Source organism: Condylura cristata, unplaced genomic scaffold (assembly GCF_000260355.1).
Source record: "Condylura cristata isolate star-nosed mole 26May11 unplaced genomic scaffold, ConCri1.0 scaffold00019, whole genome shotgun sequence".
Taxonomy (NCBI): Eukaryota; Metazoa; Chordata; class Mammalia; order Eulipotyphla; family Talpidae; genus Condylura; species Condylura cristata.
Genome location: NW_004567120.1, coordinates 18,595,536 through 18,608,346, shown reverse-complemented (window position 1 = coordinate 18,608,346; position 12,811 = coordinate 18,595,536). Strand labels below are relative to the sequence as shown.

General features: G+C 39.5%; 1 protein-coding gene across 5 annotated transcripts in view; it reads right to left on the bottom strand.

Annotated features, from left to right (window-relative positions):
* PAK3 (p21 protein (Cdc42/Rac)-activated kinase 3) overlaps positions 1-12,811 on the bottom strand; it is a 227,842-nt gene that overhangs the window by 36,869 nt on the left and 178,162 nt on the right. For all 5 annotated transcript variants that reach the window (XM_004685713.2, XM_004685712.2, XM_012727145.1 and 2 more), the window contains 2 exons: positions 12,295-12,460; positions 5,258-5,321 (listed from right to left, as the gene is read on the bottom strand). In XM_004685713.2, the coding sequence (XP_004685770.1) occupies positions 5,258-5,321; positions 12,295-12,460 (230 nt within the window). The remainder of the gene's footprint in view (positions 1-5,257; positions 5,322-12,294; positions 12,461-12,811) is intronic.

Genomic DNA, 12,811 nt, shown 5'->3' with positions numbered 1-12,811 from the left:
AAGTCAGAGGAACTGGTAGTATGCATTAGCCAACTTATCTCTCTCTCTTTCCCTTTCTCTTGTAAATATACACATTATTAATCTGTTTGTGAGTGTCTGTAGGTGAATCTTATAAGACCTTTTAAACACATGGGTGAAGACCCACAGTCAGGCAACCCAACTGATATTGGGGTTGCCCTGTAACAAAACAAATAAAAATATAACTTATGTCTCTCAATTTGTTCCCACAACATAGTCCTAACCCATCTATTTACTGTTATTTTCCTGTTAACTCCCCTGCCATCCTGGATTTTTGACTCTCCATAGAAGTGGTATTGCTGAATAAAATCTTAGTTTTCTAAACCTGCATCTTTTAATACTTGTCAAGAATTTACTCTATAACCAGATTCCACAGCAGGCACCAGGGAAAGCCATGCCAATGTGTCCTATAGTTTGAGTGTTCATTTTTCATTAAATAAAACATCCCACAGCCCCCGCTATATCTTCTCAAGTTCATTATGTAAATGCAACTTCCTCTAATAATCCTGCATCATCCCCCCTTCCTGGCTGTACATGATTAATCCCTCCTCTTTGTCCTTATAACTCTTTATAATTCATCACATTCTAATACTGACTGTATTTTGCTCTCTATAACAGAAACACGTGGGTATCTTTCATGCCTAACAGCTAGCATTTACTAAGCACTTCATTATGTGCCATGTACTGTGCTAAGCACTTAATTGCTTTCTCTTTTATTCCTCAGTCTGAGGAGGTATGTTCATTCATATTATTGAATAACCAAATTGATGTTTAATGAGATTAAATCACTTGCCCATTGCCATCTGTGTTCTGAATACTGTACACTTTCTTCAAAAATTTTCAAAAAGTGTCCTTTTATCACTCCATGGTTTTCAACCATGTCACAACACGTTAAGATAGAAGTAGTGTATACATACCAGTGTAGATAAAGAACTGTTAGGATTCAGGAGAATAGGCCACAGAAAAGATCAATTAGGGCCAAGGCAGCCAGAGAGGTATTTGTGGGGGAGATGACATTGAAGACGAGTATGGGGAAAACGTGGGCAGATAAGCACTTAGAATTTATTTCTTGACAAGATTGTCCTTTTTCTGCTGTTGACTGGTGAGAGAGAGTGGGACGGAGCAAGAAAGGGGAGGGAGTGAGCAAGCCAGCAGGAGAATGAAGAGCACATTGGGTCACTGTGAATCCAAACACCGGCTCTTAACTACTATGATGTAGCATGTGCACTATGCACAGTAGGAACACAGAAAAAGTTCACTGAACTAAAAAGTTATTTGTTAAACTAGATTCAAACCATCTCTTCTAAGTTGTTTCCTTACCATTTTTTTGATTATAATGAAAAAAAAATATTTATGAACCTGAAAGAGCAAAAGGATCTGTTTTCCCATGCATCCTCCTTTAAGTGAAGGCCTTAACGTGAATTCCAATATATTAGTGAGAAATGTGCAGGATAGCCGCCAACTTTAGTATATTCAGCCCTTGTTACTAGTTCTTGCTTATTTAGGAAGCAAACAGACTTGCCAATGATAGCTGGTGACTGAAAACAAATACTTGATTTTGTTTTCTCATCCTACTCAAATTCTCAAACAAGTACTTTATACAACTCTTCTAGAGAGTGAAGATTCTTAGGTCTCCACCAGATATATTTCTGACAAATTTGATGTGTTGAGATAATGATAACTTAGTGAGACCAAGCCTTTTTTCCTTCCTTCCTTTTTTTTTAAAAAAACTATATATCTGATCAAAATGTCAGGATTTTGTGGCCAATTATAGAACACATTCACAGAAAACCTGGTGAAATAATGTCATTTGTTGGCCTTCAACTCCCCACTTATGATTAGGCATGCAATTCTAAACTTGATTTACAGAAGATGGAACCCAATTCTCTGGCCCCAAGCCTGAATGCTGGGATGGCAGAAACCCATGCTGGAAAAATTTCGTTTTCCACATAGATGAGGGTGATTAATAGAGAGGTTCTTTTCAAATCCAACTCTCAAGCATAAGCTGTTATGCTCCCTAAGCTGGAAAATGGAATCCTGGGACTGATTACTCCTAGACCAAATGATTACTGACACGAGTTTGAAGGTCAGCACCATAGTAGGTAAAGCAAAACAATGAAAAGAAACAAATTTAATGAAAAGAAAATAAAAACTCTATATATTGAAAGTAGAGACTAATTTGTCTAACTTATGCCAATAACTCATGGAAAAATCCATTGAGAACAATTTAAGCAAAAGGAAAATTAATTTAAATGACTTTTTTTCTCTAGAGAGAAATAAATCAATATTTTGCTCACTTACTACAAACATTAAGAACACAGCAAAATCTACTAAAAACAAACAGAAACCCTTACAAAAGTAGTAAATTAAATAAAAGATAAAATGACAGTAAAAAAAAATCATGTTGCTAGATTACATCTTAAATGCTTTTAAAAAATACAGCATAATTTTATATTATGGTCATTTTGTGTATGAGGGGGTGTATGTGAAAATGGACAGTAGAAGGTGAAGCCAATATAAAGTTTTAAGACAGATGTGCAGTATACACAAATACCCAAGGGATAAAGAGTCAGATGTGGCGAGGCAGAGCAAGTAATTCAGAGAAACAAACACATGAAGGCACTCTGAGAAAAAGACAGAGACAGAAACAGAAGGCGCAAGTATGTATAAATGCTCATATATAAAAGAGCACCGAGGAGAGGGAGAGCTAGAAAGATAAATATTTTCATTAGTTCAACAAATATTTGTTGAGGGAAAAACAAATCTTGAGAGCTGGACGAGGTAGACAGGGGAAGCTCTGTGGGTCTTCAAGTTTGGCTAAATGGACTCCTGCTGTTGACCAAAATGGAACAAAATTGTTTTTTAAGGGGCCTACTATGTGCAAAAACACTAGGCTAAGACACTAAAGAATACACTTGGAGGAGTTGAGTAGACCCCTATTAAATGTTGGTTTGCTGATTTCACCAGTTTTTTAAATGATGTACTTGCTGGGAGCTTAAAAATTGACCTTTCTGCAGTAGCAAGTAGGATTTCTGCTTTGATTGTTTCATTTGAGATTATAAAGGTTTTAGGCAGGTATGCAGAAACGAAACTTTCCTTTTGCACCTCCAGAGATCAGAAGCAATAAATAACAGGCAGGAGGGGAAATCTCTTTGCTATGTGAAATGGCTTGTTGGCCTAATCTTTGTTCTTGGAAATATCAGTCTTGCCTCATTACCTGGTGTCCCGAGATATTTCCATCTCTTACTTTTTCTTTTTATATCCATTGCTATTTTGGGCTCAACTGGTTCTTAGTGGAATGAACAATCACACAAAAGTTGTACATCTCTCATTCCCCAGTTATCTAAAATCAGCTCTGGAATAAACTTTATGAATAAATAGTTCCCTTTTAAGCCTACAGATAGGGCAGTATTGGTCATGAGATACATAATGTGAACTATACATTTCCTTGGAGTTATATTTAAAAAGGCTTTAAAGGTGAAATTAGTCTTAACATTATATTTAACAGAGTATATATAATCATCACTTGAACATGTAGCCATTTTAAAATTAATGAGGTATTTTGCCTCTTTTTTCATACTAAGTTTTTTAAAATAATTTTTAAAAGTTTTATTATGTATTGTGCATACAGAAATGGGGTACAAGCCAGAGTTGCAGGGATAGAGGATTCACCAGAGACAGAATGGAGGGCAGAACAGGCAGATGGATGAAGTACACTGCTGAGGGGAGCAGCAGGCGGGTCAGGATCTGCCTCACCAAGTGGATCACCTCCAGGGTCTGGGAATGAACTTGCACAGAAGCGACTGTGTCTTGCTTGCAGTGCTGCATCATTACCCATTGCACCACCAGGGAGGGCCCTCATACTAAGTTTTTAAAATCAGATACATATCTCAACCTGGATTAATCACATCTCATAACCTCAATTGCCACATGTAGCCAGTGGTTACTATATTGGCAGGTAAAGATTTAGAATGATGCTTTCCAAGTCTCTTTTTATAATAATGATGTGTTTTGAAACTGCCCTGTGGAGTTTACCATTTGGGCAAGAAGACATTGAGATGAGGTTTGAATGTGAACTTGAGAAAGTATGGCTTCCGTACTTAGGTAAATAAAGACCAGCTCATCAAAGGTTAAGAAGGAAATAAATGAAGCCTGTGCTGTGCTGCACGTAGGTGAAGTGTTTAAGCCCTCAATGTGTACCCTGAACCTATTGTAACCTTTGGTGAAGCTTCTATCACTGTAGACCAAGTTTCCTAAGGGCCCACACCATGATTACACTTCTCTTTTCTCTAGTACCTAGCACAGTGCTTGGTACTCAATAAATGTGCAAAAAAATTAAATTAATCCAAATAGTTTATTTTCACTAGACACATGTCAAGTGTTCCACAGCCACATAAGGCTAGTGGCTATCCTCTTGGAAAGCACTGTCCCAGAGCAATGAGCAGAATCACTATTTGACTTGTTAGGTGATGGGGTTGTCGCTAGAAGGAACACTTCTATTATGTATGAGGAAGTCAAAGTACAGTGACAGGAGCACAAGCATAAAAGGGAATATCATTTAGTATCCTAGAAAGTTCTACTGTAAGAGGATATGCAGCCACATATTTCTTCAATAGTTTCTACCACCCTCTCAGTCTTCTTACCTTAATTCCCACTAGGCACAAGACTTACAAGTACCCCTTTAAATTCTACCCAAAATGTGTAATGAATATTTTTTCTCTTACTTTCCAAGATAAGTTGGCAATTCCAAAAACCCACTTTAGTACAAAAGCTAGAAAAACAAAAGAAAATACACAAATTATGAACACTAGTCAAGTTTCTATACAATATAGAATTTTCTGAATTTCAGATTCCCAGGAAAAGCAGTAAAGCACTTTACGTACTATATTTTCTTATCAGAAGACAGACTATTGACTGCATGCTAGCATAATTTTGCAGAGACACTGGCTGGATCCCTTCTTTGCTAGCCCTTGTCTTAACCAGTAGAACTTGGGAAACCATCTTGGTACCTGGTATATGGGAGTCTTGCACCTAAATCTTGTCTCACTTTCCATTTAAAGACATACTCGTTAAGAATGCTTTACACTGTCAGGTCCCAAATAGTGAAGATTCTAGCAGGAAGCACCTCCAAGTTAATTATCAGAAAATGAGAAGCATAATTATCAGAATGCCAAGCTGTTACCGAATTTTAAATTGTGTCTCTAGTGATCATACTTGATATTAAAAAAAAAAAACTTACCCTTGACCAATTTTTTCAAATCTTGTGTATTTCTTCTTTGGGTCACCAACACTGACAATGCTTCCTGTTGGGGAGGGAGTAGAGAGGGATAAAGGAGAAAGAAAGAGATTGAAGTTGACTGATTAGTTTCTCTTTAACACCAAATCTTATGATGCTAGCGTGTATGATAAATAGAGCAATGTTCCCTTGTGATTTTTGTAATTTATATGTCTAATTTTACATTTTGTTAACCATTATATTATGCTAAAGTATTAGGAATCACCCACACTGTTATGATTCAAACATGTGGAGTAAGTTCAGAAGCCATGTTTGGCTCTGGAAAGCAATATCGGTTTTGCTATTTCAGAATATCAACCCCACACTCAGAGGATCAATAATTGCCCCCACTCAGAATAATCTAAATTAAGTTGGCATGGCATCTTCAGTGCAGTGCTCAAATGTGTGCAGAAAATGCCTGGGCCATTGCAGCCTCTGGGGAATAAGAGTGAAGCTTCTCAAGTAGACACGTTGAAGGACATTCAAGTGATAACTCTGGGCCACCTTGCTTTTGGGAGTTGCACACCTCAGTAATGCTCCTAAGAGTCGCTTACTAACATGGCTCCTGTTCTAGAGTCTGTTTCTGAACTAATCAAGGGAAGAAGGTCTGTAGATTCTGCCTCTTGTCACTCTCATTCATTCCATCCTCTCCATGCCCACAAAAAAAATGTCCCTGTTCAGGCTTCAGACACCTCTTGTCCAAATACTTACGCTGGCCACACCTATCTCTAACCCCTGCCTTCTGCAATTCCTCTTCCACAATGCTTTTGGAACAGGAAGATCATATAATTTATCAACCAAGACTGTCCTGGGTGAACAGTGGTTTTGTTCCATTGTTCATAATTCCCCAAAAGTCCCCCCTCCCTATGGGATCAAGTTCAAATGTCTAAGTGTGGAATACTGGCCCTTTCCCTCCCAGTACCACATAGTCCTCCCTTAGCAGTCTAACCTCATAATAGTCCTCTCTTCTTCATCCCTGACATTGTTGTACTACTAATGCAAACTCTTATCAAGGCTTCAGTCTTTGCTCCCTTTGCCTTTACTATCTAAGCCATGGATCCCTATTTACATTTACCTATCAATTATCCTCCTTTGTAACCACCTTCTCTTATCCTCCCAGCAAGGTTTACCTGCTTTTTCTTGAGCACAGGATACTTGTCTTTTCAGCCCAGTAACTTCAGTGCCTAGAACAATGGTTACCACAGAACAAATACTGACTGAGAAGATGAAGAGTAAGGAAATACGTATTCAAGGGCTAAATTGTGTGCTGCTAACAATACCTTGTGTTAATCTAGACAGTGACCGATTTTCTGGACTAGGGAACAACTTAATTCCAGCCTACCAGTAGATAGCATACTTTGCGAAAAGGGCAATGTTTCTCACATGGATTATACACCAGATTGTTGGATCTTTATTGTTTATTTTTTGTGCGTGTGTGTGTGATGAAAGTTTGTGTTTCACTTAGTTTAAACAGAATTGAGCCAATATGTAATGTATGATCTTGTAATTCTTTTTTCTTTGGTCATGGTACTACCATCCACCCACACAATAGCCCAAGTCAGAAATCCTGCTGTGATCTTTGCCTCATCTCTTACCTTCACTGCCCACATGAGTTGTCTGAGTCCTGGATCTATATCCATTTACCTCTAAGATACCTTCAGGATACCTTTACCACTGCTGTTCTTGTTAGGTTTTCTTCTGTTGTTGTCTGGACCATTCCAACAACCTCCTGATTGGACTCTCAATTGCTAATCTCTGCCCACCCCAGTTCTGGATCTAGGAATTAAAGGTTCTTCATGACTGGGCTCCTGCTTCAGTCTCCATCTCATCTTTCATCACTTCCTCATTGAAACCTTATGCTGTGGCCATAACAAACTTGTTGTAACCTATGTTCAACTTCTACGTAATAGTTTAGCTTTCCCTCCTACAACTTCAATCTACCCTCCACCACCATTTCTATATTCAAGTGACATTAAGTTAGATGGCATGTGCCTTCATGCCTTGTTTACATGCTGTTCTCTGCTTGGAATAGTCGTCTTTTGTTTTTCTCATTGGCAAGTTAAACTCATGCTTCAAAACTCAGTTTTGGTGTTGTTTTTTTCTAGGAAGTATTCCCTGATTTTTACGAATACAGCTAAAAAATCTCCCTGCTTCCTCTGTAGTTAGTATATCAGTGTGTGTTCACACAATGCTAGGTGTAGAAAATGCACCCATGCAGAAAATACAAAATTAGGCATTTCTTTTGGTAGATGCCATATTTTTTAAAAGACTATTTATTTATGATTACAGAACTGGGATATAGGCCAGAGGTGTGGTGGGTGAGAGGATTCACCAGAGACAGAGTGGGGAGCAGAACAGGTAGAGGCACTGAAACACACTGCTGATAAAAGCAGCAGGCAGATCAGGACAGGTCTGCCGCGCCATGTGGGACAGTTCCCTTGTCTGAGGACTGAACTCAGGCTGCAGGGGCTTTGGAGAGCTTCATAATGCAGTGCTTTAACCCACTGCACTACCAAGGAGAGCCAAGATTTATGTACTTATTTATGTATACAGAACAGGGTTACAGGCCAGAGGTGCAGGGCGGTGAGAGGATTCACCATAGTCAGAGTGGGGGGCAGAACAGACAGATTGATGAAGTACACTGCTGAGGGGAGCAGTGGGTGAGACAGCAGAGATCTGCCACACCTTGTGGATCACCTCCAGGACTGGGGATGGACCTGGCACTGAAGCGGCTGCCAATAGATTACAGTGCTGTGTTCTAACCTGTTGCACCACCAGGGAGGGCCCTAGATGCCATATGTTTTAAGACAGGGGTTCAAGGTTGTATTTTACTTGAGCTCTATAGAATGCCACCAATTTAACAATGTCTAAGTTGCTATTTCAGTTTTCAGTTTCTCAAACAGATTTCTATATCACTGGGAACTATCCTTATTCAAGCCAGCCATTAATGGATAAGGGCCTGGACTTTTCTCTTTTTAATAAAATGACGGTAAAGTCATTTGAGACCATAATTTTATTAAACAGTTCATAGTCTTCTAAGAAAGTTACACTATTAAGTTGCTGAGCAAACTCTTTTCCATAGTCTGAACAAAAGCAAATATGCTTCAGCCCAAGCCACTTTCTGAATTATGACCCAATTGGCAGGGTTCAGCTAATGAGGTTTTATGGTAGTAAATTATTCAACCTTTATTTCCATGGTATGCAGGATAAAAAAAAAAAAGTACAACAACTGGAAATAAATCCTGTCATGAGGATTACCAAAAGACAACCATGTTGATGAGAACCTGCTTTTGAATTTTAACTGCTGTTCAAATAAAATGGCGTCCCCACGCCCATTATCCTCCACCAAAGAGTGTGTACTGCCACCTACTGATGTGAGGCAAGTACACACGAGGCCCTGTTTACAGTCCTCACACACTAAACCAGCTTTCAAAGTGACCGCTTTCATCAGAGCCGTTATAATTTGCTGTTGTAAATTACAGCAAAGAAAAACATGGTGACACTGAAAGGGGGGGAGGGTAAAATAACAAAAACCAGGAACTCAAAGCAAAAGGCCAAAAAAAAAAAAGAATGATTAGCAATACCAGAACAATTTCCTAACAGAGCAATTTCCTAAATTAGAAACAAACTATTCATTTTCAAGTACAAGAATTTAAGAAATCACTAAATACTACTATTTGAAAATAGGCTTCACAATGTGGCTTCCCTGGCGGAAAAGTCTATCAATATATTCTCCAACATATTAGACTAAGTTCAACTCCAACCATTGAGTAAAATCAAGATTTTAATTTCTGAGAAAAAGCAAATTCCCTAAATTAACATTAGTTCTGACAGTGAACTGGAGAAAGTTTTGAGTGGGGAATGTGGGGGGAGGAAAAGACAGAAGGTGGTGGTTGTGGGGTCCAGAGGAGGGAGGTCGAAGACAAATTTCCTGAATTGCACGATTTTGCTGACAGCACCTTTTGAAATTCTGCACTAAAATGTAAGGGTTTCTTTATTTTCCAATAGATTCAGACAGGCCATAATGAACAAGCCAGACACAGGCTATCTGTCTGTGTAATACTGAAAGATGATCTGCCCATTCCAAGCATTTGTGGTCCCCTGGCTGGCCCCACAATGGGTGTCTGCATGGAAGATGAATAGCTTTGTGACTCTGTGGGCTGGGCTGCCCACCTCAGGGTAATCAGATCCCGAGACCAAGGGAAGGCTACCACTCTTGCCCACCCCCCATGCTCATGGGGGTCCACACCAGTATCAGCTGTAGTCCATATCTGTATCTCCTCTTGCCCCTTCCCCAGGCTCCACGGGGTCCCTGGTAACAAGGCCTTCCATGACTTCTGCGCAAGCATCACCCACCAAAGACTATTCCTGTTTTAGATTTTTCCCCATGGGAAGATCTGCTGCCTTTTTTTTTTTTTATGTTGAAAACTATGATAGCTCTCGTTTTGCAAAAGTAGCATCGTAATTTCATGCTACTATTTATTGTATGAGATGTCTTAGCTACTTTGCCTCCTTTAGGCCTCACTAAAACCCTGTATTAGTGCCATTGTTATCTCCATTTTTTCAGAAGAAAAACCTGAAATGTCAAGGAATTAAGTGACTAGTCCAAGTACATACAGCTCATCTGGGTCTATGACTCCTACCCAGTTATCAGTCATTTCAAAACCTGTCTCACTGTGTAAGGTTTTATACTGATGTAATAAAAAATAAAATAGTAACTATCACTTTTGGGGTACTTACTATGGACTCCACGCTATTGCTGAGGTTTTTGCATGTATTATTCTCATTTGGTTGTCCAAATACTATTAGGCTAGTACTATTATTATCTTTCTTTTTTTTTTGTAAATTAAAAGGTTGAACAGTTTTAAATAATGTATCCAAAGTGATAACCCTGGGAGCAATGGGCCTATAATTTGAAAATGGGTCTTTATTCTAATACATACCTCTGAGCCAAAGGTTGAGCTGCCCAAAATCCATCAAATAGAGAGAGTCCTAAAATGTAGTTATGATTCTTATTCCAGATAAGAAACTGATGCTGGGGGCTTCACTGCTTAGCCTAAGTTTACCTAGTAAATACACAGGGATGGCACAGAGGAGGGTGTTTGTGAAGTGAGAGCAGGAAGAGCGACTTTGCAGATGAGCTCAGCCTGATAAGCACTCTCGGCCCTGCCTGGCTGCATAATGGGTTCAAGTGCAGCACTGCAAGCCAGCCGCAGCTGCTTCAGTGTGAGTTCGATCCCCAGCCCCGGAGGTGACCCACATGGTACAGCAGACTTCTGTCTGGCCTATTGCTCTCTTTGGCTGTGCACATCTTCCATCTGCCTCTTCTGCTTTCCACTCTGTCTTTGGTGAATCCTCATTAAAATCATAGTGCAAAAGCACCTCACCAATTGCTCGTTATCCACTATCAGCACACCTGATCTAACTCCTATTCCTACCTCCTCAGGATAGCTCTTGCTTCTCCCAGTCCAAGATAAGAGCCCTTCTTTACTGCCTGTATTGCAGTAAATATCACAGGTACTAGTCTTCTCTGGATGATGAGCTCCTCAAAGACAGAGACTCTTCTTTTTCTGTATGTCTAGCTCCTAATAAAGTGCTTTGTACGTACAAGGCATTCAGTACATGCATATTACTTTTCTGTTCTATACAAGAATCTTTGAAGGAAACAATAGAATGATAGAAAACAATTTCCTACCACCAAGATACTTACAATTTTTTTCAAAGCTAAGATTTAATACCAGAATGCAATTACAGAATAGGAGACCATGGAGTTTCATGCCCTGTGAAAGACCTCAGAAAAGGAGAGAGCAGTAGGGCTGTAAGCTGCAGAAAGCCTGAGGGGTACTTTTAGGATTACCTTGACCTTCAGGGGATATTTGGCAACACCTGAAGCCTTGACCCAGGCAGTGTGGCTGGCATTTAGTGGATACAGGCCAGGGTGCTTCTAAGCACTCTGCAGCTCAGGAGAATACCCCCTTCTTCTGAAGCGGTTATTTAGCCCAAAATTCTAACAGTGCTGAGGGTGACACATTCTGAGACTTGCAAGGCAGAAGTTTAGGTTGCAGTTGTCAGTGAAGGCTTGAAACTGGTATCGCTGGATTGTAGCCAAGTGACTTCACATGATTCGCTATGCTGCCAGCACCAGTGCCGGCTGTGTGCCATAATAACAACAGTCACCATTCCCATTTATTGAGTACTTTTCGTGTGCGCCACTTCACATACTTTTTTACAATCAGCTGTTGTGGTAGATTTTAATACTTTCATTTTATAGATAGTGAAAGTAAGCCTCAAAAATCTTGAGTGACCAAGCTCATGAGTGGCAGGGCCAGAGATGGAGGTCGTATCTGTTTACATTCTAAGCTAACACTCTTCCTATTACCCACTTTGCTTTTACATGGCCCAGCTGTCTATTTGTGTAAAAGGACAGAATGAATGAATTGCCTGAACAATTTCCATGTGTTATTCAGAGAGTTGCCTCAAAATTTTCTTTTATTTTGTACATGTAGATGTGACCTATGTGATTGTAGCAGATTTTGCCAACCTAAAAGCCTCATTTTAGTAAAGATGACATTTAAGAGAAACGACTGCATTGTTGGAACCTGCTGATTTTGACTGACTGTGTCGGGCTCTGAGGTTGATTTACCTATTGTGATTGATTGGTTGGGGGCTCTTGGGGCATGATTATAATAAGATATTTCAACAGACGATCTTATCCCTTTGGGAGTGCAATCTTAAAATGAAACTTAAAATGTAATTCATTTTGTCAAGATTTCAACTTAATTGACTTTTTTCAAGTGAAAACATTTAGTTTCTGTCAAATTAGGAGTGTGAGTGTGGGTGTGATATGGAATACACAGCCCACCCTAAACTTTTCATCTGGTGACTTCTGAGAGTCTGGAGTTCAGATAAGCAGGTTCAGATGTCTGAAGGATCAATTCACATTGAAAATGGTTAATGAGAAACCCCCGTGTGAGGAAAGCAGTGATGAGGGGAACACTCACTCAGTTTCTCTAAGATCTCCTCGTCTGTCATTTTGGATTTTTTCCTTTGCCGATCTGTGTTTCTGTACAAAGTACTGGAATTGGCGTTCTCAGCAGAAGGTGGTGTGACTTCTTTATTTGGTGCTGCTGGTGAAGCAATGGATTCAACCACAGAACGAGTGTAGATCTTAAGGACAGAAACAAACAGTTGTACAATTAAAACTGCAGGTGAAAGAAAGAGTAGGGAATCAAGACACTGTCCTCTCAATGGGTTATTTTAAATTAAGATTTAATTTTTAAACAAGGTTGAAGTTCACTGCATAATGGACAAGAAGATGGAGGTTTCCATGTCCTCTGCTCCCCCATTATGAACACACCCCAGCAGAGTGGTACATTTCCTTCAATTCATATACCGACACAGACACACCAAAATTTCCCAAAGCCCAGAGTTTATATATGGTTCACTCTTAGTGCCGTATGGATAAATATATAATAAAATGTATCCATCGTTATGGTTCAGACAATATTTTCACTGCCC